Raw genomic sequence first — 24,888 nt, forward strand, 5'->3', positions numbered from 1 at the left:
TGCCTTAGAATATACATGTGCTGCCTATAAACTGAATGGTTGTAGCAATTCATTTTTCTCCAATACAACAAGCGCCATGAACAAGTTGTATTAAATTTCCCCCCTGAAATTAGAAGGGTCTGATGTTCGCAAAAATATACTGTATACAATCAGCTACATATGGTTTAGGTGGTTGGGGGATGGAGTGACTGACATTCAATCCCGTTGACAGTTGTAAAAATGCCCCATTGTATGGTTTGATGACTCCATAACATCTGCCAGTAGTATTAAGTGCCAAAGTGTATGGTTTGATGAAAACGTGTACAAAACCTATGTGGTGTAACTTGCCACCTGATTACATCAACGCGACGATAATCTTCAGCATAAATCTTCATTTAATTTTTTTTTTTTTACATTTTCAAGTTGAAATTTTCAGTTTAACAATGAGAACAAACCGCCTGAACATGTAAATTGAATTCAAGTTTAAAATAAGTGTAATTTAAGCAAACTAAAACAGAGGAGCAATTAGGCCTCTATGCACATTGTAACTTCAAAGCTCAGTTTTATCTAATGACTACAAAAATTAAATAAAAAAAATTAAAAATGAAAACGATTATGCAGACGAAAATAATGGTTATCAAGTGAGAAACAGAAGAAACTTAAAAGGCTTGTAAAAGCAAGAGTATATTTAAGCCAATAAAAAATGTCTTATAATCTTGAAACATTTTGCTCAAATAACTCAGGAAAAGAAGGGCCAGGAATTGCTTCGGATTTCACCACAGAGCATCTAGAATCCCAAGTTTCCTGGGGCCCTTAAGCGGGTCCTGGACCACACAACGTATGACATTCGCGCTCCACTTTAGTCCTCGAGGCTGATGTCCCTTCCCATTGTTACAACAGTTGACAAACTAACTCTATATAATTTTTAAAAATACAATGCAAGAACATAATTATGCAGACGAAAATACATGGTTATCAAGTGAAGAACCGAAGAAACTTAAAAGACATACAAAAGCAAGAGTATATTTTAAACCAATGAAAAAACCGTTATAATCTTAAAACGTTTTGCTCAAATAACTCAGGGCTAAGGGAAAGGGGCCAGGAATCACCTGAGATTGCACCACAGAGCATCTAGATTCCAAAATTTCCCGGGGCCCTTCAGTGGGCCCGGACCCCACGCCGTAAGACATTCGTGATCTGCGCTCTCATATAGTCCTCGGAGCAAATGCCCCAACGCATCGCTGCAACAGTTTACAAACTAAGTCACTACAATTCCTTTTCCAAAAATAAAATGCAAGAAAATATGAAGACGAAAATACATGGTTTTCAACTTTGAAGTACACTAGTAACTTACAATTTGTAAAAGCAAGAGTATATTTTATAAAAAAATCCTTATGATCTAATAAAATTTTGCTCAAGTAATTCGGGGGAAAGGGGCCAGGAATCCAACATTTTTCAGGGTTCTTAAGTGGACCCTGGACCCAGCGCCGTCAGGGCTTCGGGCCCCGCGCTCGCATTAGTTGCTCCATAGGTGTGCCCCCAAAGGTTGCTTTGGAGTTTGATCCATTGTGGATAGTGGCAAGTAGTCGATAGGAGCTTGAGTGGGACTCTCATTCTCTCCATCATCATTGCCCTTGACGCAAAACTGGAAGCTTCTTCCCTCTGTTATACCAGAAAGTAAACAAGAAAAACGTGCTGTAGTTGAACAATTGTAGCACATTTAGGAACTGTGGCACATTTAGGGTCTTTCAGAAAGTACAGTCGATGAAAGTTGTGTTCCCCATGCTCTGCAAAAATTAATCTTTTTTTTTTTATTAATGATTTTCAACTCGTAGTTTTGCTGCAACCAAAAAAAACCCTCTTTTCCCCTTCTTTTTAGAAGTCTCCAAACCTCTGAAGTGTTTCGTTTTGTTTCGGGCACAGACAGATCCTCTTCGCGAGCAGACTGGCTCGCGGTCCGCACATATTTGATACTGATTGTTGGGCGGGAACCAGTGATATTTCAGTAACTAATTATATTGGCTGTTCTTTTGGGGGTCGATATCTCATTCACAAGTGAATAACTTTTGAAGTACTCGAAAAAAAGCAATTTAGAAAATGAATCTATTATTTGGGATGAAATAGCATGGGGGATGCCGCTTTCATACCTCAGCCCAAGCAAAGGATGAGAAAAAGTGATAGGAGAGTAAATGATTGTATGACTTACTACCAAAGTTCTCTCCATCCTGAATGGTATCAGGCAGACTGTATCCCATGGTCTCTGGGAGCATCAGAGACAGGACTCCAGCTATGATGGCGCTTCCTCCAAAGACACAGAGAGGCAGTGGTTCCCAATACTTGCCCAGGTTCAAGATGATAGGACAGAGGATGCCACTAACACGAGCCACCATGGAAGATGTACCCATGCCGATGCTCCGGATGATGGTTGGATAGATTTCAAGAGAGTAGATGTAGATGTGACTGAACGCTGCACTGATTGCAAATTTGCCTAACAGGGCTACTGCAGCTCTGGCAGCTCCAAGAGGAATGAAGATTGTAATGAGGCAAAACACTCCACCAAAGATGTAGAAGGCAACTAGGGTAATGCGTCTGCCAAAACGGTTCATCACGTACCAACAGAAAAGATTACTAGGTATCTCTATGGCACCAAAGACAAAGGCAGCAAGGTAATCATCTACCCCCAAGGCAGAGGTACTCAGAGATAGTCCGTAATACACCATGTTGACAACAAACCAGTCAACCCAAAGGATGAGAGTTTTCTTGCGGAGGTTGGGAGTGCGGATCAGATCAAGTTGGGTGACAGGGATGCGAGAAGGCTGCTTCTTGTTTTCTTTGCTGTCTTCACTCAGTTTGTCCAGTAAGTCTTCTGGAGCTTCGGTACCATTCACTTTAGCTATCTTTTCAATGATTTTGGCAGCTTCTTTGTATCTGCCTTTTGTTATCAGCCAGCGAGGAGATTCAGGGAACACAATCATCACAAGAAAAGTCAGGACGAAAGGGAGTGATATAGCTAACTGTAAGTGGCGCCATTCTCTCAGAAGGAATGCCAGAAGGGACAGAATCATGTAACCTACAGGAAAGGCTAGAAGTAGCGCAGTTGTTGCACCTACACGATTTTTAGGACCAACTATTTCAGAAGCTAAGACATATATCATGAGATATATACCGTATGCACAGGCTGCTGTAAAGAAGCGCATGGCAGTGTAGGCAGTAAAGTTGGGCACAAAAGATGTAACAGTCGATGAAATTGTGACAAGAATGACAGTTAAAATGAAGGTCTTTCTTCTACCAATCCAGTCGCCCACAGAACCCCACACCAAGGAACCAACCAGCAGTCCTGCAAACCAAACTGACTGGGCATAGGCAGGTAGATCCTGTCTGTCACAGACCAAGCTGAAATCTTCATTGATGGTGGACTTGTAGCGTGAGTGATCAAATTTCCAGCCAGCATCGCAGGAGATGACGTCCGTTGAATTCAAACTCATGTTTCTACCAACGTCTTCATCATTCATGACATACCGCTCACACGAGGAGTAGACTTTGTTTCCGTCGTCATCAATCTCATAGGGAATACTGTAGCTCTTCTGCTCTTCCTGACACTCAGCCAGCTGGAGTTGGCTGCAGTTGATCATCTGGCTGGCTGGTACTGCACACCAGTGATCGGTGTTAGCAGCCAGGAACACCTGCCCTATGAAGTGAAAGGGAGGTGGAATAAAAACCAAAAACAAGGCAAACACCAGCAGTTTCTGGTACTTGCCAAAAGGCCCGATATGAATCAAAATGTCCTCGTAATGCATGTTGAATTCTCCAGTACTTGATCAGTGTGTCAGCATGAAAAGTATGAGCTGAGCTGTTCCATATGGAAGGGTGTGTCTCTTTACCAACCACCGTCCTTTTAACCTAGAGATGAATCCATCAGTGTTACTCAAGCATAAAGTAGTCAAGCACTGTAGTCTGCATTGGCATTGGAAGTAACAAAGACCTGTAGGCATTGCCGAACCGATAGTGTTACATTCTTGTCGGTGTATATAATCCCGCAAGCACAAAGTAGTCTAGCACTGTTTTCTGCATTAATTAGCATTGGAAGTACAAAGATATAGAAATACACATATATTATGACTTTTGTGACCTCGCAAACAACTGGGTTTTTGTGTCACTCAGTTCTGTAGGACTGCATGTTCAGGTTTTTCAAATTGCTATCATTTCCCAAGTACCCAACTGAATTCCAGAAAACCTGGACACAAGGGTCACTGAGTGTCGAAGATAATGTGGGATATAGTTCAGGTGAAAGGTCGAATATCAAAGGTCAGCTGAGGTCAATAATTGATTAAGGGGGTATTCTCTAGGCACCCTGCCAAATGCAACAGAATGCAGTGCCAGCCTTGGTACCAAGTACCTATCCTGTCAAATGCAACGGAATGTAGGCATGGAATGCATGCAGATCAGGAGACTGCTAAATGCAACAACTTGCAACAACGTTTTTACTACTGGTGCATTCTTTGGCATTTAGCAGGGTTAGGGTAAATTCATAGAAGTTTAGGTTAAAGTTTTGGAGAAAGTTTTTAACATTGTACATGCTGTGATGGATTCTGATGAAACTTTGAAGCAGTGAGCCTTGGGTGGCAAAAGACAATTCTTCTTCGAGATGTTGAGGTCAAAGGTCATGTAGTAGACATTAGAGATCATTGTTGGAATTTAAATGTACCTTTGTCTACCTCATTTATGTTGATGTAACTTTGATTAGGGACTGCAGACAAATGCGATATCACTTGTAGTTTGTGCATTCATTTGGTGAAAAACCTTTTATTGGCAAAAAAATGTGTTTTAATATTAATTGAAAATGTACCGACCTTCAACCCCCATAAAAAAACACTAAAATTCTTTGTTTTTCCCCCAGTAATTTTTAATAGAATTTTTCAGCAGCGACATATGAGTATTCTGTAAAAATATATAAAAATATTAATAAGTGAAATTCTAATATAACTTTTGTTGTCTGAGAACATTTTGATCAGTTCGTATCATCAAAGAATTTATTCAATCATTTTGAAATTACCCATAACCACAACCGTCATTTTTTTAATTATCTTAAACTAAAGAACAGAAAGATGAACCTTTTAAAAATGTTTGTTTGTCCCTTAAACTCTGTACATCTGTAGTTTAAACTTCTGTTAACTGTGCTATTTTGGAATTGCATCCCGAAATATTGATTTCTTTTCCGAATTGTTTTTTCTTCTAGCTGTACGAATGTTATTCATTACTGGATGAGCCATTGACTGAAAAAGTTGACACATACTTATTTATTGAATTATATTACTTCACAAATTTTGAATCATTGGCAGCCAGACAATAATTCCATTCTTGCAGGGTAGACTGGTGCTGCCCGGAAATCAGTGTCAGTAATGTATCGACTGGGAGCCAGTCTACTTGCAAAGCAGATCTGTTTGTGCCCAAAATAAAAACCATTTTTACCCCTCAGCCGAGAGGCTCGAGGGGTATTGTCATCGCCTAGGGCGTCCGTCCGTCTGTCTGTCTGTGTGTGTGTGTGTGTGTGTGTGTGTGTCCGTCCGGGCAGCTTAGTTTCCGATGATAACTTGAGTTAGAAATGTTGTTTGGGGTTGTAACTTCGGTAGGGGGTTGCCCTTGGGAGTACGCAAGTTGGGATTGGTTTTGAGGTCGAAAGGTCAAAGGTCAAGGTCACCATGGCGAGTTAAAGGTAAATGGTTTCCGGATGATAACTTGAGTTAGAAATGAGATTTTGATGTCTAACTTTGGTAGAGGGTTGCCCTTGGGAGTAGGCAAGTTGGGATTGGTTTTGGGGTCAAAAGGTCAAGGTCAAGGTCACCTTGGTGAGTTAAAGGTAAATGGTTTCCGGATGATAACTTGAGTTAGAAATGAGATTTTGGTGTCTAACTTTGGTAGAGGGTTGCCCTTGGGAGTAGGCAAGTTGGGATTGGTTTTGGGGTCTAAAGGTCAAAGGTCAAGGTCACCGTGGTGAGTTAAAGGTAAATGGTTTCCGGATGATAACTCGAGTTAGAAGGGAAATTTTGATGTCTAACTTTGGTAGGGGGTTGCCCTTGGGAGTAGGCAAGTTGGGGTGGTTTTGGGGTCAAAAGGTCAATGGTCAAGGTCACCGTGGTGAGTTAAATGTAAATGGTTTCCGGATGATAACTTGAGTTAGAAATGAGATTTTGGTGTCTTACTTTGGTAGAGGGTTGCGCTTGGGTACAGGCAAGTTGGGATTGGTTTGGGGGTCAAAAGGTCAAAAGTCAAGGTCACCGTGGTGAGTTAAATGTAAATGGTTTCCGGATGCTAACTTGAGTTAGAAATGAGATTTTGGTGTCTGACTTGGGTAGGGGGTTGCCCTTTGGTACAGGCAACTTGGGACTGGTTCTGGGGTCAAAGGCCAAAGGTCAAGGTCATCATGTTGAGTTAAAGGTTAATGGTTGTCGGATGATAACTTGACTCTGGCTGAGGGGTTTCAACAGCAACGCTGTTATTTTTTTTCCTCCAAAGGTTGCAGACGTCCAAGTCCAACAAAGAAATGTAATAAGGGTTTTGTTTAGGTTGAATTAATACGTACAAGTTGGAAATTTATTAAGAGAAAATTCTTGTGTTTTCTCAAGAACATTGGGTATGCACTTCTTAAGCAATACAAACCATAAAATGCTTTTCCAATATATGTTGGTTTAATTATTTTGATGTTCGCTTTAGCCACAAAGTTATAAATATATAATGATCTCATCTTAGAAATTCAGCTTGAGCCTTTTTACAGTATGTATTTATTTTGCTTGAAGCTTGGAAACATCTAGACTAGAGTTATAAATCAGACTATTTTTTAAGAAAATAACCAGCAAAATACATGTCACATATCTCTTATAAAATAACATATTTGTTTGGAGAAAAAAAACTATGCAGGGTAAGTATAAAAAAAGAAACCCAAATGTCGGGACCATTGTCTAAGTGAAATTCTCTAGGATGTGAAAGGCTAATTCAACGCTTTCTTTTAGTACAAGAATCATTCAAATGACTCATGAAATGTTCAAGTTACGGAATTGTAAACACAACCACTGTTTTAAAGTTCTGTCCATGGATCACAAATAGGTAAGTGTTCTTTCAGCAAAACAAAACAAATCACAAATGTGTTAATTGTTTTTGTTTTGTTGAAAGAATGCACAGATTTTGAAAGTGCTACATGCATAACTTCACTAAAACAATAGTCCCAAGTCCCGACATTAAGGTTTCAGTTTTTTTTTACTCACCCTGTATAAGCAAACTACACAGAATCACAACTTAAAACCATTTCCCTTTTAAAAATATCGTCAAAATGCATACACCAACCATATATGTATCAAGTTAAAACAACACAATATTTTAAACCATTCAGACATCCACAGGTTGCTTGGGAGTTTCATCCTTTGTAGATAGTGGCAGGTAGTCGATAGGAGCTTGAGTGGGACTCTCATTCTCTCCATCATCATTGCCCTTGACGCAAAGCTGGAAACTTCTTCCCTCTGTTATACCAGAAAGTAAACAAGAAAAACGTGCTGTAGTTGAAAAATTGTAGCACATTTAGGAACTGTGGCATATTTATTGTCTTTTAAGAAAGGACAGTCGATTTAAGTTGTGTTCCCCCCCCCCCAAAAAAAAAATTGTTATAATTAATCATTTTCAACTCGTACGTTTTATTGCAACCAAAAGAACAACCTCTTCTCCCCTTTTTTTAGAAGTCTCAAAACCTATGAAAGTGTTTCGATTTGTTTCGGGCACAGACTGATCCACTTTGCGAGCAGACTGGCTCGTGGTCCGAACGTATTTGCTATTGATTGTTGGGCGGGAACCAGTGATAATTCAGTAACTAATTATATTGGCAGATCTTTTGGGGGTCGATTTCTCATTCACAAGTGAATAACTTTTGAAGTGCTAGAAAAATAGCACTTTAGAAAAGGAATCTATTATTCGGGATGAAATAGCATGGGGAATGCCGCTTTCAAACCTCAGAGCAAGCACAGGATGAGAAATAGTGATAGGAGAGTAAATGATTGTGTGACTTACTGCCGAAATTCTCTCCATCCTGAATGGTATCAGGCAGACTGTATCCCATGGTCTCTGGAAGCATCAGAGACAAGACTCCAGCAATGATGGCGCTTCCTCCAAAGACACAGAGAGGTAGTGGTTTCCAGTACTTGCCCAGGATCAAGATGATAGGACAGAGGATGCCACTAACACGAGCCATCATGGAAGATGTACCCATGCCGATACTCCGGATGATGGTTGGATAGATTTCAAGGGAGTAGATGTAGATGTGACCGAATGCTGCAGTGATTGCAAATTTGCCGAACATGGCAACTGCAGCTCTGGCAGCTCCAAGAGGAATGAAGATTGTAGTGAGGCAAAACACTCCACCAAAGATGTAGAAGGCAACTAGGGTAATGCGTCTGCCAAAACGGTCCATCATATACCAACAGAACAGATAGCTGGGTATCTCTATGGCACCAGAGACAAAGGCAGCAAGGTAATCATCTACCCCCAAGGCAGAGGTACTCAGAGATAGTCCGTAATATACCATGTTGGCAACAAACCAGTCAACCCAAAGGATGAGAGTTTTCTTGCGGAGGTTGGGAGTGCGGATCAGATCAAGTTGGGTGACAGGGATGCGAGATGGCTGCTTCTTGTCTTCTTTGCTGTCTTCACTCAGTTTGTCCAGTAAGTCTTCTGGAGCCTCGGTACCATTCACTTTAGCTATCTTTTCAATGATTTTGGTAGCTTCTTTGTATCTGCCTTTTGTTATCAGCCAGCGAGGAGATTCAGGGAACACAATGATCGCAAGAAAAGTCAGGACGAAGGGGAGTGATATAGCTAACTGTAGGTGGCGCCATGCTGTCAGAATGAATGCCAGAAGGGACAGAATCATATAACCTACAGCAAAGGCTAGAAATAGCACAGTTGTTGCACCTACACGACTTTTAGGACCAACTATTTCAGAAGCTAAGACATATATCATGATATTTAGACCATAACCACTGGCTGCTGTAAAGAAGCGCATGGCTGCGTAGGCAGTAAAGTTGGGCACAAAAGATGTAACAGTCGATGAAATTGTGACAAGAATGACAGTTAAAATAAAGGTCTTTCTCCTACCAATCCAGTCACCCACAGAACCCCACACCAAGGAACCAACCAGCAATCCTGCAAACCAAACTGACTGGGCATAGGCAGGTAGATCCTGTCTGTCACAGACCAAGCTGAAATCTTCATTGATGGTGGACTTGTAGCGTGAGTGAGCAAATTTCCAGCCAGCATCGCAGGAGATGACGTCCGTTGAATTCAAACTCATGTTTCTACCAACGTCTTCATCATTCATGACATACCGCTCACACGAGGAGTAGACTTTGTTTCCATCATCATCAATCTCATAGGGAATACTGTAGCTCTTCTGCTCTTCTTGACACTCAGCCAGCTGGAGTTGGCTGCAGTTGATCATCTGGCTGGCTGGTACTGCACACCAGTGATCGGTGTTAGCAGCCAGGAACACCTGCCCTATGGAGTGAAACGCAGTTGGAATCTTAATTAAAACACAGGCAAAAAGTATCAGTTTCTGGTACTTGCCAAAAGGCCCGATATGCTTCAGAATGTCCTCGTAATGCATGTTGAATTCTTCAGTACTTGATCAGTGTGTCAGTATAGTATGAGCTGAGCTGTTCTATATGGAAGGGTGTGTCTCTTTACCAACCATCGTCCATTTAACCGAGAGATGAATCCATCAGTGTTACTCAAGCATAAAGTAGTCAAGCACTGTAGTCTGCATTAGCATTGGAAGTACAAAGACAATTGCCGAACCGATAGTGTTACATTGTTGTCGGTGTATATAATCCCGCAATCACAAAGTAGTCTAGCACTGTTTTCTGCATTAATAGCATTGGAAGTACAAAGATATAGAAATACACATATAATTATTATGACTTTTGTGACCTCGCAAACAGCTGGGGTTTTTGTGTCACTCAATTCTGTAGGACTGCATAACGGTATGCCCGTACATTGTACATGTTCAGGTTTTTCAAATTACTCTCATTTCCCAAGTACCCGACTGAATTCCATAAAACTTGGACGCAAGGGTCACTGAGTGTCGAAGATAATGTGGGGTAATTTTCAGGTGAAAGGTCGTGTGTCAAAGGTCAGCTGAGGTCAATAATTGATTCATTCATAGAAGTTTAGGTTGAGTGTTTGAAGAACGTTTGTAACATTGTACATGCTGTGATGGATCCTGATGAAACTTTGAAGCAGTGAGCCTTGGGTGGCAAGAGACGATTCTTCTCTGGGAGGTTGAGGTCAGAGGTCATGTAGGGGACATTAGAGATCATTGTCGTTTTCTTTCATCCTCGCTGTGATTTTGAAATTAATTTAATATTGTTGGTCGCCGTAAAGTCTCCTATGGGAGCGCATAAAATGTGACAGGCCCTTTTGTTCTTAAGACAAAAACAGTAAGCAGGTATTGCCAAAAGGCAAGATTTAGCACTCGAGACGTGCTCTGGCAAGCTAGATGGTAAACTTGGTGTGTTGCTTTCTGAAGTTCAAGCGAGGAAAATTTGATCGTACAGTCGTTTTCCCATTCCGGATAGCAAACATCATTCAGGCTGTTTTCGGCTCAATTGATCCACAAATTCAAGTGACATTGATTAAAAAGTTTACCTTGAGTGATGGAGATATACTACAAAATAATTTTCCAAATTTAAGCTCTTTTAATTTTGACTTGGCGACGTCAAAAGTACCGATGCCACTTTTCCTATTTCTGGATCAGTTCAATCAGTTCTAAATTGATCAAAAACTGCTTCGCTCGAAAAACAAAATCAAGCAAGAAAATCTATTTTCTGATAAAGTATTATTTAATTTTTTGAAAAACAGTTCTGAAAGTGTTCTTTCAGTTTTGCAATCGATTGTCCAGCAAATATTGAAAAGAGAATTAATGTAAATGATTTTTAAACGTTTGTCTGCAGCGGGACGGCACAAACACGCACAGACCAAAACCTTTGACCCATCACAGAATACGTCACATAAAAGCAATTAATGCACGTGTAGTTCCTACTTGCACGTGCGATCCGGAACTAGGCAAAAACATACCGTCATTCCTTGGCAAATTTTCAAATATTTGAGACTCTACAACTTATTTGATTCAACAAACATTCGATGCAAGAGTTTATACGACTATAGAGTACGAACAAAATATTCGAAATCACACGGTCCAAGTGTTGTACCGAGGAGAATTTTTTGTGTGGCTTTTCCGCAACTTTGCAGAAAAGCCTGTATTTTTGTACATAGCCAAATGACGAATCCACCTTCAAAATGTGTCGTATCATGTGGGAATTGCAATCATGGCGCCAAAGGCAAGATGAGCATTTTTTGTAAGAGACCAGTTGCATGTATAGGAACTGTGATGATTGTGTTATACAATTTGTCTTGCTGCGCCGATGGTTTATTTACAAATACACGTGCATGTATAGGCCCTAATCATTGAAATTGAAAATCTACTGAATTAAAACCAAGGACATTTCTGTAAAATGTCTGGGCAATTACATTATACATGCATGAGATTAGTCATGAGATAAATCTGAGCTGTGAATTTACAATGTGCATGGAGGCCTAATTGCTCCTCTGTTTTAATTTGATTAAATTACACTAATTTGAAACTTGAATTCAATTTACATGTTCAAGCAGTTTGTTCTTATTGATAAACTGAAAATTTCAACTTGAAACAAAACATTAGAAAGCAAAACATCCTTGCAACAGTTTACAAAGTCTATAGAATTCCTTTTCAAAAATAAAATGCACGAAAATAATTTTGCAGACGAAAATACATGGTTATCAAGTGAGATACAAAAGAAACTTCAAAGGCTTGTAAAAGCAAGAGTATTTTTAACCCCCCCCCCAAAAAAAAGTCTCATAATCTTGAAACATTTTGCTCAAATAACTCAGGGAAAGAGGGCCAGGAATCGCCTCGGATTTCACCACAGAACATTTAGAATCCAAAGTTTCCTGGGCCCTTAAGCAGGCCCCGGACCACACAACGTATGACATTCGCGCTCCACTTTAGTCCTCGAGGCTGATGTCCCTTCGCATTGTAGCAACAGTTGACAAACTAACTCTATATAATTCACTTTCAAAAATGAAATGCAAGAACATAACTATGCAGACGAAAATACATGGTTATCAAGTGAAGAACCGAAGAAATTTAAAAGACATACAAAAGCAAGAGTATATTTTAAACCAATGAAAAATCTATTAGCTCGGTGGTCGAGGGGTAAGACATCTGCACTAGAAAGCCGGAGGTCGTGGGTTCGAGTCCTAGCCGAGTGATTTTTCCAACTTTCACTCGGGAATTAACACACTGAGTATGCAGTGTTTAAACGTCGGTGAAGGGCAAAACCTAATTTCAATGAAAAAAATCGTTATAATCTTACAAATTTTGCTCAAATAACTCAGGGCTAAGGGAAAAGGGACCAGGAATCGCCTGAGATTGCACCACAGAGCATCTAGAATCCAAAATTGCCCGGGGCCCTTCAGCGGGCCTGGACCCCACGCCGTAAGACATTTGTGATCTGCACTTGCATATAGTCCTCGGAGCAAATGCCCCAACGCATCGCTGCAACAGTTTACATACAAAGTCAATACAATTCCTTTACCAAAAATAAAATGCAAGAAAATATGAAGACAAAAATACTTGGTTTTAAACTATGTTAGTACGTTCACCAGTAACTTACAATTTGTAAAAGCAAGAGTATATTTAAAACAATCCTTTATTTATGATCTAATACAATTTTGCTCAAGTAATTCAGGGGAAAGGGGCCAGGAATTGCCTCAGATTGCAGCACAGAGCATCTAGAATCCAAAATTTGTCGGGGTTCTTAAGCCGGCCCCGGACCCAGCGCCGTAAGGGCTTTAATCGCGCCCCGCGCTCACATTAGTTGCTCCAAAGGTGTGACCCCGTCTAAAGAAATCCTGGATCCGCACCTGTATTCAGACATCCACAGGTTGCTTGGGAGTTTGATCCATTGTGGATAGTGGCAGGTACTCGATAGGAGCTTGAGTGGGACTCTCATTCTCTCCATCATCATTGCCCTTCACACAAAGCTGGAAGCTTCTTCCCTCTGTTATACCAGAAAGTAAGCAAGAAAAACGTGCTGTAGTTGAAAAATTGTAGCACATTTAGGGTCTTTTCAGAAAGTACAGTCGATTTAAGTTGTATTCCCGATGCTCTGCAAAAAAAAATCATTTTTTTTTAAAGAACAATATTCAGCTCTATATTACTCAACTATTTTATTCCAACCAAAAAACCTCTTCTCCCCTTTCTTAGAAGTCTCCAAACCTCTGAAAGTGTTTCGTTTTGTTTCGGGCACAGACAGATCCACTTTGCGAGCAGCCTGGCTAGCGGTCCGCACATATTTGATATTGATTGTTGGGCGGGAACCAGTGATAATTCAATAACTAATTATATTGGCAGATCTTTTGGGGGTCTATTTCTCATTCACAAGTGAATAACTTTTGAAGTGCTAGAAAAATAGCACTTTAGAAAAGGAATCTATTATTCGGGATGAAATAGCATGGGGGAATGCCGCTTTCAAACCTCAGAGCAAGCACAGGATGAGAAATAGTGATAGGAGAGTAAATGATTGTGTGACTTACTGCCGAAATTCTCTCCATCCTGAATGGTATCAGGCAGACTGTATCCCATGGTCTCTGGAAGCATCAGAGACAAGACTCCAGCAATGATGGCGCTTCCTCCAAAGACACAGAGAGGTAGTGGTTTCCAGTACTTGCCCAGGATCAAGATGATAGGACAGAGGATGCCACTAAAACGAGCCATCATGGAAGATGTACCCATACCGATACTCCGGATGATGGTTGGATAGATTTCAAGGGAGTAGATGTAGATGTGACCGAATGCTGCAGTGATTGCAAATTTGCCGAACATGGCAACTGCAGCTCTGGCAGCTCCAAGAGGAATGAAGATTGTAGTGAGGCAAAACACTCCACCAAAGATGTAGAAGGCAACTAGAGTAAGGCGGGCGGGCTAAATACCCCCTGTTCATTTACCGTGGGACGGTATTGCTATTGAGAAAGTGTGGGACCCTTCAAGCCAAAGCGGGAGACGGTCCACGCATGAACGCACACGGTACAGCCGTGCATGGTGACGGTTTGCAGTGGGGCTTGTATGTTTAGGGCAGACAAAAGATCAGAGGATTAGCAATGTACCAGGTCTTTGCGGTCGGTGAGTAGAAGCCGCCACTGATGGGTATGAAACCGCAGGATTCATTGTTATAAAAAGGGTTATTTGTAGCGGGAGCCGGGAGTGCCAACCGTGGGACGGTTTGTAGAAACAGGTCACCCGCTTTCTTTTCAAGCGGGAGCCGATAAAAGAGGGAATCAATCGAAAGCGGCCCCCGGTAAGTGAACAGGGGGTATTTAGCCTGTCCGCCTAATGCGTCTGCCAAAACGGTTCATCATATACCAACAGAAAAGATAGCTGGGTATCTCTATGGCACCAGAGACAAAGGCAGCAAGGTAATCATCTACCCCCAAGGCAGAGGTACTCAGAGATAGTCCGTAATATACCATGTTGGCAACAAACCAGTCAACCCAAAGGATGAGAGTTTTCTTGCGGAGGTTGGGAGTGCGGATCAGATCAAGTTGGGTGACAGGGATGCGAGATGGCTGCTTCTTGTCTTCTTTGCTGTCTTCACTCAGTTTGTCCAGTAAGTCTTCTGGAGCCTCGGTACCATTCACTTTAGCTATCTTTTCAATGATTTTGGTAGCTTCTTTGTATCTGCCTTTTGTAATCAGCCAGCGAGGAGATTCAGGGAACACAATGATCGCAAGAAAAGTCAGGACGAAGGGGAGTGATATAGCTAACTGTAGGTGGCGCCATGCTGTCAGAATGAATGCCAGAAGGGACAGAATCATATAACCTACAGCAAAGGCTAGAAATAGCACAGTTGTTGCACCTACACGACTTTTAGGACTAACTATTTCAGAAGCTAAGACATATATCATGAGATTTCTACCATAAGCACAGGCTGCTGTAAAGAAGCGCATGGCAGCGTAGGCAGTAAAGTTGGGCACAAAAGATGTAACAGTCGATGAAATTGTGACAAGAATGACATTTAAAATAAAGGTCTTTCTCCTACCAATCCAGTCACCCACAGAACCCCACACCAAGGAACCAACCAGAAATCCTGCAAACCAAACTGACTGGGCATAGGCAGGTAGATCCTGTCTGTCACAGACCAAGCTAAAATCTTCATTAATGGTGGACTTGTAGCTCGTGTGATCAAATTTCCAGCCAGCATCGCAGGAGATGACGTCCGTTGAATTCAAACTCATGTTTCTACCAACGTCTTCATCATTCATGACATACCGCTCACACGAGGAGTAGACTTTGTTTCCATCATCATCAATCTCATAGGGAATACTGTAACTCTTCTGCTCTTCTTGACACTCAGCTAGCTGGAGTTGGCTGCAGTTGATCATCTGGCTGGCTGGTACTGCACACCAGTGATCGGTGTTAGCAGCCAGGAACACCTGCCCTATGAAGTGAAACGCAGTTGGAATCTTAATCAAAACACAGGCACAAAGTATCAGTTTCTGGTACTTGCCAAAAGGCCCGATATGATTCAAAATGTCCTCGTAATGCATGTTGAATTCTTCAGTACTTGATCAGTGTGTCAGTATAGTATAAGCTGAGCTGTTCTATATCAAGGGCGGATCCAGAACACAATTTTAGGGGGGGCCAAAAAAAAATTTGGTCCCCCAAAAAGTGGGTCAAAAAATTACGGCGTGGGGTTCGGGGCCCGCTTAAGGGCCCCGAAAAATTTTTGGATTCTAGATGCTCTGTGGTGCGATCTGAGGCAATTTCTGACCACTTTAACCAATGTATTTTTGAGGAAAAGATGGTGGTGTACTCATTGCCTGCCTTTATTGCGATGTTAAAAAAAAAAAAAAAATTGGTTTCGTTTTTGGGGGGGCCATGGCCCCCTTTGGCCCCCCCCTGGATCCGCCCTTGTTCTATATGCATGGAAGGGTGTGTTCCCTTTACCAACCACCGTCCTTTTAACCGAGAGATGAATCCATCAGTGTTACTCAAGCATAAAGTAGTCAAGCACTGTAGTCTGCATTAGCCTTGGAAGTACAAAGACAAATACCGAACCGATAGTGTTACATTGTTGTCGGTGTATATAATCCCGCAATCACAAAGTAGTCTAGCACTGTTTTCTGCATTAGCATTGGAAGTACAAAGATATAGAAATACACATATAATTATTATGACTTTTGTGACTACGCAAACAGCTGGGGTTTTGTGTCACTCAATTCTGTAGGACTGCATAACGGTATGCCCGTACATTGTACATGTTCAGGTTTTTCAAATTACTCTCATTTCCCAAGTACCCGACTGAATTCCATAAAACTTGGACGCAAGGGTCACTGAGTGTCGAAGATAATGTGGGGTAATTTTCAGGTGAAAGGTCGTGTGTCAAAAAAGGTCAGCTGAGGTCAATAATTGATTCATTCATAGAAGTTTAGGTTGAGTTTTTGAAGAACGTTTGTAACATTGTACATGCTGTGATGGATTCTGATGAAACTTTGAAGCAGTGGGCTTTGGGTGGCAAGAGACAATTCTTCTCTGGGAGGTTGAGGTCAGAGGTCATGTAGGGGACGTTGGAGATCATTGTCGTTTTCTTGCATCCTCGCTGCGATTGTGAAATTAATTTAATATTGTTGGTCGCCGTAAAGTCTCCTATGGGAGCACATAAAATGTGACAGGCCCTTTTGTTGTTAAGACAATAACAGTCAGCAGGTATTGCCAAAAGGCAAGATTTAGCACTCGAGACGTGCTCTGGCAAGCTAGATGGTAAACTTGGTGTGTTGCTTTCTGAAGTTCAAGCGAGGAAAATTTGATCGTACAGTCGTTTTCCCATTCCGGATAGCAAACATCATTCAGGCCTTTTTCGGCTCAATTGATCCACAAATTCAAGTGACATTGATTAAAAAGTTTACCTTGAGTGATGGAGATTCTACAAAATAATTTTCCAAATTTAAGCTCTTTTAATTTGACTTTGCGACGTCAAAAGTACCGATGCCACTTTTCCTATTTCTGGATCAGTTCATTCAGTTCTGAATTGATCAAAAACTGCTTCGCTCGAAAAACAAAATCACGCAAGAAAATCAATTTTCTGATAAAGTATTATTGAATTTTTTGAAAAACAGTTCATTCAAGAGAATTCCAGCAAATATTGAAAAGAGAATTAATGTAAATGATTTTTAAACTTTTGTCTGCAGCGGGACGGCACAAACACGCACAGACCAAAACCTTTGACCCATCACAGAATACGTCACATAAAAGCAATTAATGCACGTGTAGTTCCTACTTGCACGTGCGATCTGGAACTAGGCAAAAACATACCGTCATTCCTTGGCAAATTTTCAAATATTAGAGACTCTACAACTTATTTGATTCAAAAAACATTCGATGCAAGAGTTTATACGACTATAGAGTACGAACAAAATATTCGAAATCACACGGTCCGAGTGTTGTAACGAGGAGAATTTTTTGTGTGGCTTTTCCGTAACTTTGCAGAAAAGCCTGTATTTTTGTACATAACCAAATGACGAATCCACCTTCAAAATGTGTCGTATCATGTGGGAATTGCAATCATGGGGCCAAAAGGCAAGATGAGCATTTTTTGTAAGAGACCAGTTGCATGTATAGGAACTGTGATGATTGTGTTATACAATTTGTCTTGCTGCGCCGATGGTTTATTTACAAATACACGAACATGTATAGGCCCTATTCATTGAAATTGAAACTGGACTGAATTAAAACCAAGGACATTTCTGTAAAATGTCTGGGCAATTACATTATACATGCATGAGATTAGTCATGAGATAAATCTGAGCTGTGAATTTACAATGTGCATGGAGGCCTAATTACTCCTCTGTTTTAATTTGATTAAATTACACTAATTTGAAACTTGAATTCAATTTACATGTTCAAGTAGTTTGTTGTTATTTGATAAACTGAATATTTCAACTTGAAACAAAACATTAGAAAGCAAAACATCCTTGCAACAGTTTACAAAGTCTATAGAATTCCTTTTCAAAAATAAAATGCACGAAAATAATTTTGCAGACGAAAATACATGGTTATCAAGTGAGATACAAAAGAAACTTCAAAGGCTTGTAAAAGCAAGAGTATTTTTAACCCCCCCCCCCCAAAAAAAAACCCTCATAATCTTGAAACATTTTGCTCAAATAACTCAGGGAAAGAGGGCCAGGAATCGCTTCGGATTTCACCACAGAGAATTTAGAATCCAAAGTTTCCTGGGGCCCTTAAGCAGGCCCCGGACCACACAACGTATGACATTCGCGCTCCGCTTTAGTCCTCGAGGCTGATGTCCCTTCGCATTGTAGCAACAGTTGACAAACTAACTCTATATAATTCACTTTCAAAAATGAAATGCAAGAACATAACTATGCAGACGAAAATACATGGTTATCAAGTGAAGAACCGAAGAAACTTAAAAGACATTCAAAAGCAAGAGTATATTTTAAACCAATGAAAAATCTATTAGCTCGGTGGTCGAGTGGTAAGACATCTGCACTAGAAAGCCGGAGGTCGTGGGTTCGAGTCCCACCCGAGTGATTTTTTTCCAACTTTCACTCGCGAGGTAACACACTGAGTATGCAGTGTTTAAACGTCGGTGAAGGGCAAAACCTAATTTCAATGAAAAAATCGTTATAATCTTAAAAATTTTGCTCAAATAACTCAGGGCCAAGGGAAAAGGGACCAGGAATCGCCTGAGATTGCACCACAGAGCATCTAGAATCCAAAATTGCCCGGGGCCCTTCAGCGGGCCTGGACCCCACGCCGTAAGACATTTGTGATCTGCACTTGCATATAGTCCTCGGAGCAAATGCCCCAACGCATCGCTGCAACAGTTTACATACAAAGTCAATACAATTCCTTTACCAAAAATAAAATGCAAGAAAATATGAAGACAAAAATACTTGGTTTTCAACTATGTTAGTACGTTCACCAGTAACTTACAATTTGTAAAAGCAAGAGTATATTTAAAACAATCCTTATGATCTAATACAATTTTGCTCAAGTAATTCAGGGTAAAGGGGCCAGGAATCGCCTCAGATTGCAGCACAGAGCATCTAGAATCCAACATTTGTCGGGGTTCTTAAGCCAACCCCGGACCCAGCGCCGTAAGGGCTTCGCGCCCTGCGCTCACATTAGTTGCTCCAAAGGTGTGACCCCGTCTAAAGAAATCCTGGATCCGCACCTGTATTCAGACATCCACAGGTTGCTTGGGAGTTTGATCCATTGTGGATAGTGGCAGGTAGTCGATAGGAGCTTGAGTGGGACTCTCATTCTCTCCATCATCATTGCCCTTGACGCAAAGCTGAAAGCTTCTTCCCTCTGTAATACCAGAAAGTAAACAAGAAAAACGTGCTGTAGTTGAAAAATTGCAGCACAGTTAGGAACTGTGGCATATTTATTGTCTTTTCAGAAAGGACAGTCGATTTAAGTTGTGTTCCCCCCCCCCCCAATTTTATTATAATTAATCATTTTCAACTCGTACATTTAATTGCAACTAAAAAAACAACCTCTTTTCCCCTTTTTTTAGAAGTCTCCAAACCTATGAAAGTGTTTCGTTTTGTTTCGGGCACAGACGGATCCACTTTGCGAGCAGACTGGCTAGCGGTCCGCACGTATTTGCTATTGATTGTTGGGCGGGAACCAGTGATAATTCAGTAAATAATTGGATTTGGCTGATCTTTTGGGGGTCGATATCTCATTCACAAGTGAATAACTTTTGAAGTGCTAGAAAAATAGCACTTTAGAAAAGGAATCTATTATTCGGGATGAAATAGCATGGGGAATGCCGCTTTCAAACCTCAGAGCAAGCACAGGATGAGAAAAAGTGATAGGAGAGTAAATGATTGTGTGACTTACTGCCGAAATTCTCTCCATCCTGAATGGTATCAGGCAGACTGTATCCCATGGTCTCTGGGAGCATCAGAGACAGGACTCCAGCAATGATGGCGCTTCCTCCAAAGACACAGAGAGGTAGTGGTTTCCAGTACTTGCCCAGGTTCAAGATGATTGGACAGAGGATGCCACTAACACGAGCCATCATGGAAGATGTACCCATGCCGATACTCCGGATGATTTTTGGATAGATTTCAAGGGAGTAGATGTAGATGTGACCGAATGCTGCAGTGATTGCAAATTTGCCGAACATGGCTACTGCAGCTCTGGCAGCTCCAAGAGGAATGAAGATTGTTATGAGGCAAAACACTCCACCAAAGATGTAGAAGGCAACTAGGGTAATGCGTCTGCCAAAACGGTCCATCATATACCAACAGAAAAGATAGCTGGGTATCTCTATGGCACCAGAGACAAAGGCAGCAAGGTAATCATCTACCCCCAAGGCAGAGGTACTCAGAGATAGTCCGTAATATACCATGTTAGCAACAAACCAGTCAACCCAAAGGATGAGAGTTTTCTTGCGGAGGTTGGGAGTGCGGATCAGAGCAAGTTGGGTGACAGGGATGCGAGATGGCTGCTTCTTGTCTTCTTTGCTGTCTTCTCTCAGTTTGTCCAGTAAGTCTTCTGGAGCCTCGGTACCATTCACTTTAGCTATCTTTTCAATGATTTTGGTAGCTTCTTTGTATCTGCCTTTTGTTATCAGCCAGCGAGGAGATTCAGGGAACACAATGATCGCAAGAAAAGTCAGGACGAAGGGGAGTGATATAGCTAACTGTAGGTGGCGCCATGCTTTCAGAATGAATGCCAGAAGGGACAGAATCATATAACCTACAGCAAAGGCTAGAAATAGCACAGTTGTTGCACCTACACGACTTTTAGGACCAACTATTTCAGAAGCTAAGACATATATCATGAGATTTAGACCATAACCACAGGCTGCTGTAAAGAAGCGCATGACTGCGTAGGCAGTAAAGTTGGGCACAAAAGATGTAACAGTCGATGAAATTGTGACAAGAATGACAGTTAAAATAAAGGTCTTTCTCCTACCAATCCAGTCACCCACAGAACCCCACACCAAGGAACCAACCAGCAATCCTGCAAACCAAACTGACTGGGCATAGGCAGGTAGAACCTGTCTGTCACAGACCAAGCTGAAATCTTCATTGATGGTGGACTTGTAGCGTGAGTGATCAAATTTCCAGCCAGCATCGCAGGAGATGACGTCCGTTGAATTCAAACTCATGTTTCTACCAACGTCTTCATCATTCATGACATACCGCTCACACGAGGAGTAGACTTTGTTTCCATCATCATCAATCTCATAGGGAATACTGTAGCTCTTCTGCTCTTCTTGACACTCAGCCAGCCGGAGTTGGCTGCAGTTGATCATCTGGCTGGCTGGTACTGCACACCAGTGATCGGTGTTAGCAGCCAGGAACACCTGCCCTATGGAGTGAAACGCAGTTGGAATCTTAATCAAAACACAGGCAAAAAGTATCAGTTTCTGGTACTTGCCAAAAGGCCCGATATGATTCAGAATGTCCTCGTAATGCATGTTGAATTCTTCAGTACTTGATCAGTGTGTCAGTATAGTATGAGCTGAGTTGTTCTATATGGAAGGGTGTGTCTCTTTACCAACCATCGTCCTTTTAACCGAGAGATGAATCCATCAGTGTTACTCAAGCATAAAGTAGTCAAGCACTGTAGTCTGCATTAGCATTGGATGTACAAAGACAATTGCCGAACCGATAGTGTTACATTGTTGTCGGTGTATATAATCCCGCAATCACAAAGTAGTCTAGCACTGTTTTCTGCATTAATAGCATTGGAAGTACAAAGATATAGAAATACACATAATTATTATGACTTTTGTGACCTCGCAAACAGCTGGGGTTTTTGTGTCACTCAATTCTGTAGGACTGCATAACGGTATGCCCGTACATTGTACATGTTCGGGTTTTTCAAATTACTCTCATTTCCTAAGTACCCAACTGAATTCCATAAAACTTGGACGCAAGGGTCACTGAGTGTCGAAGATAATGTGGGGTAATTTTCAGGTGAAAGGTCGTGTGTCAAAGGTCAGCTGAAGTCAATAATTGATTCATTCATAGAAGTTTAGGTTGAGTTTTTGAAGAACGTTTGTAACATTGTACATGCTGTGATGGATCCTGATGAAACTTTGAAGCAGTGAGCCTTGGGTGGCAAGAGACAATTCTTCTCTGGGAGGTTGAGGTCAGAGGTCATGTAGGGGACATTAGAGATCATTGTCGTTTTCTTTCATCCTCGCTGTGATTTTGAAATTAATTTAATATTGTTGGTCGCCGTAAAGTCTCCTATGGGAGCGCATAAAATGTGACAGGCCCTTTTGTTCTTAAGACAAAAACAGTAAGCAGGTATTGCCAAAAGGCAAGATTTAGCACTCGAGACGTGCTCTGGCAAGCTAGATGGTAAACTTAGTGTTGCTTTCTGAAGTTCAAGCGAGGAAAATTTGATCGTACAGTCGTTTTCCCATTCCGGATAGCAAACATCATTCAGGCTGTTTTCGGCTCAATTGATCCACAAATTCAAGTGACATTGATTAAAAAGTTTACCTTGAGTGATGGAGATATACTTCAAAATAATTTTCCAAATTTAAGCTCTTTTTATTTTGACTTTGCGACGTTAAAAGTACCGATGCCACTTTTCCTATTTCTGGATCAGTTCAATCAGTTCTAAATTGATCAAAAACTGCTTCGCTCGAAAAACAAAATCAAGCAAGAAAATCAATTTTCTGATAAAGTATTATTTAATTTTTTGAAAAACAGTTCTGAAAGTGTTCTTTCAGTTTTGCAATCGATTGTCCAGCAAATATTGAAAAGAGAATTAATGTAAATGATTTTTAAACGTTGTCTGCAGCGGGACGGCACAAACACGCACAGACCAAAACCTTTGACCCATCACAGAATACGTCACATAAAAGCAATTAATGCACGTGTAGTTCCTACTTGCACGTGCGATCCGGAACTAGGCAAAAACATACCGTCATTCCTTGGCAAATTTTCAAATATAAGAGACTCTACAACTTATTTGATTCAACAAACATTCGATGCAAGAGTTTATACGACTATAGAGTACGAACAAAATATTCGAAATCACACGGTCCGAGTGTTGTACCGAGGAGAATTTTTTGCGTGGCTTTTCCGCAACTTTGCAGAAAAGCCTGTATTTTTTTTACATAACCAAATGACGAATCCACCTTCAAAATGTGTCGTACCATGTGGGAATTGCAATCATGGCGCCAAAAGGCAAGATGAGCATTTTTTGTAAGAGACCAGTTGCATGTATAGGAACTGTGATGATTGTGTTATACAATTTGTCTTGCTGCGCCGATGGTTTATTTACAAATACACGTACATGTATAGGCCCTAATCATTGAAATTGAAAATCTACTGAATTAAAACCAAGGACATTTCTGTAAAATGTCTGGGCAATTACATTATACATGCATGAGATTAGTCATGAGATAAATCTGAGCTGTGAATTTACAATGTGCATGGAGGCCTAATTGCTCCTCTGTTTTAATTTGATTAAATTACACTAATTTGAAACTTGAATTCAATTTACATGTTCAAGCAGTTTGTTCTTATTGATAAACTGAAAATTTCAACTTGAAACAAAACATTAGAAAGCAAAACATCCTTGCAACAGTTTACAAAGTCTATAGAATTCCTTTTCAAAAATAAAATGCTCGAAAATAATTTTGCAGACGAAAATACATGGTTATCAAGTGAGATACAAAAGAAACTTCAAAGGCTTGTAAAAGCAAGAGTATTAAACCCCCCCCCCAAAAAAAAAATCTCATAATCTTGAAACATTTTGCTCAAATAACTCAGGGAAAGAGGGCCAGGAATCGCCTCGGATTTCACCACAGAACATTTAGAATCCAAAGTTTCCTGGGGCCCTTAAGCAGGCCCCGGACCACACAACGTATGACATTCGCGCTCCACTTTAGTCCTCGAGGCTGATGTCCCTTCGCATTGTAGCAACAGTTGACAAACTAACTCTATATAATTCACTTTCAAAAATGAAATGCAAGAACATAACTATGCAGACGAAAATACATGGTTATCAAGTGAAGAACCGAAGAAATTTAAAAGACATACAAAAGCAAGAGTATATTTTAAACCAATGAAAAATCTATTAGCTCGGTGGTCGAGTGGTAAGACATCTGCACCAGAAAGCAGGAGGTCGTGGGTTCGAGTCCTACCCGAGTGATTTTTTCCAACTTTCACTCGGGAGGTAACACACTGAGTATGCAGTGTTTAAACGTCGGTGAAGGGCAAAACCTAATTTCAATGAAAAAAATCGTTATAATCTTACAAATTTTGCTCAAATAACTCAGGGCTAACGGAAAAGGGACCAGGAATCGCCTGAGATTGCACCACAGAGCATCTAGAATCCAAAATTGCCCGGGGCCCTTCAGCGGGCCTGGACCCCACGCCGTAAGACATTTGTGATCTGCACTTGCATATAGTCCTCGGAGCAAATGCCCCAACGCATCGCTGCAACAGTTTACATACAAAGTCAATACAATTCCTTTACCAAAAATAAAATGCAAGAAAATATGAAGACAAAAATACTTGGTTTTCAACTATGTTAGTACGTTCACCAGTAACTTACAATTTGTAAAAGCAAGAGTATATTTAAAACAATCCTTATGATCTAATACAATTTTGCTCAAGTAATTCAGGGTAAAGGGGCCAGGAATCGCCTCAGATTGCAGCACAGAGCATCTAGAATCCAACATTTGTCGGGGTTCTTAAGCCAACCCCAGACCCAGCGCCGTAAGGGCTTCGCGCCCTGCGCTCACATTAGTTGCTCCAAAGGTG

The 24,888-nt window shown here is 41.0% G+C and overlaps 4 protein-coding genes across 4 annotated transcripts; all 4 read right to left on the reverse strand.

Moving 5' to 3' along the window:
* Positions 1–1,443: 1,443 nt before the first annotated feature.
* On the reverse strand, positions 1,444–3,787 carry LOC119743320 (organic cation transporter protein-like). Its single transcript, XM_038219724.1, has 2 exons — positions 2,127–3,787; positions 1,444–1,641 (listed from the first exon to the last, which is right to left on the reverse strand). The coding sequence occupies exons 1-2, from the start codon at positions 3,774–3,776 to the stop codon at positions 1,444–1,446; spliced, it is 1,848 nt and encodes a 615-aa protein (XP_038075652.1). The 5' UTR covers positions 3,777–3,787.
* Positions 3,788–7,359: 3,572 nt separating this feature from the next.
* LOC119743321 (organic cation transporter protein-like) lies at positions 7,360–9,622 on the reverse strand. Its single transcript, XM_038219725.1, has 2 exons — positions 8,032–9,622; positions 7,360–7,490 (listed from the first exon to the last, which is right to left on the reverse strand). Exons 1-2 carry the CDS (start codon positions 9,620–9,622, stop codon positions 7,360–7,362), a joined length of 1,722 nt encoding a protein of 573 aa, XP_038075653.1.
* Positions 9,623–12,422: 2,800 nt separating this feature from the next.
* On the reverse strand, positions 12,423–15,680 carry LOC119743439 (organic cation transporter protein-like). Its single transcript, XM_038219842.1, has 3 exons — positions 14,452–15,680; positions 13,651–14,032; positions 12,423–13,115 (listed from the first exon to the last, which is right to left on the reverse strand). Exons 1-3 carry the CDS (start codon positions 15,658–15,660, stop codon positions 12,985–12,987), a joined length of 1,722 nt encoding a protein of 573 aa, XP_038075770.1. The 5' UTR covers positions 15,661–15,680; the 3' UTR covers positions 12,423–12,984.
* A 3,636-nt stretch (positions 15,681–19,316) lies between these two features.
* LOC119743322 (organic cation transporter protein-like) lies at positions 19,317–21,575 on the reverse strand. The gene is made up of 2 exons (XM_038219727.1): positions 19,985–21,575; positions 19,317–19,447 (listed from the first exon to the last, which is right to left on the reverse strand). Exons 1-2 carry the CDS (start codon positions 21,573–21,575, stop codon positions 19,317–19,319), a joined length of 1,722 nt encoding a protein of 573 aa, XP_038075655.1.
* Between the last annotated feature and the right edge of the window lie 3,313 nt (positions 21,576–24,888).

Source organism: Patiria miniata, unplaced genomic scaffold (assembly GCF_015706575.1).
Source record: "Patiria miniata isolate m_02_andy unplaced genomic scaffold, ASM1570657v1 HiC_scaffold_6, whole genome shotgun sequence".
Taxonomy (NCBI): domain Eukaryota; kingdom Metazoa; phylum Echinodermata; class Asteroidea; order Valvatida; family Asterinidae; genus Patiria; species Patiria miniata.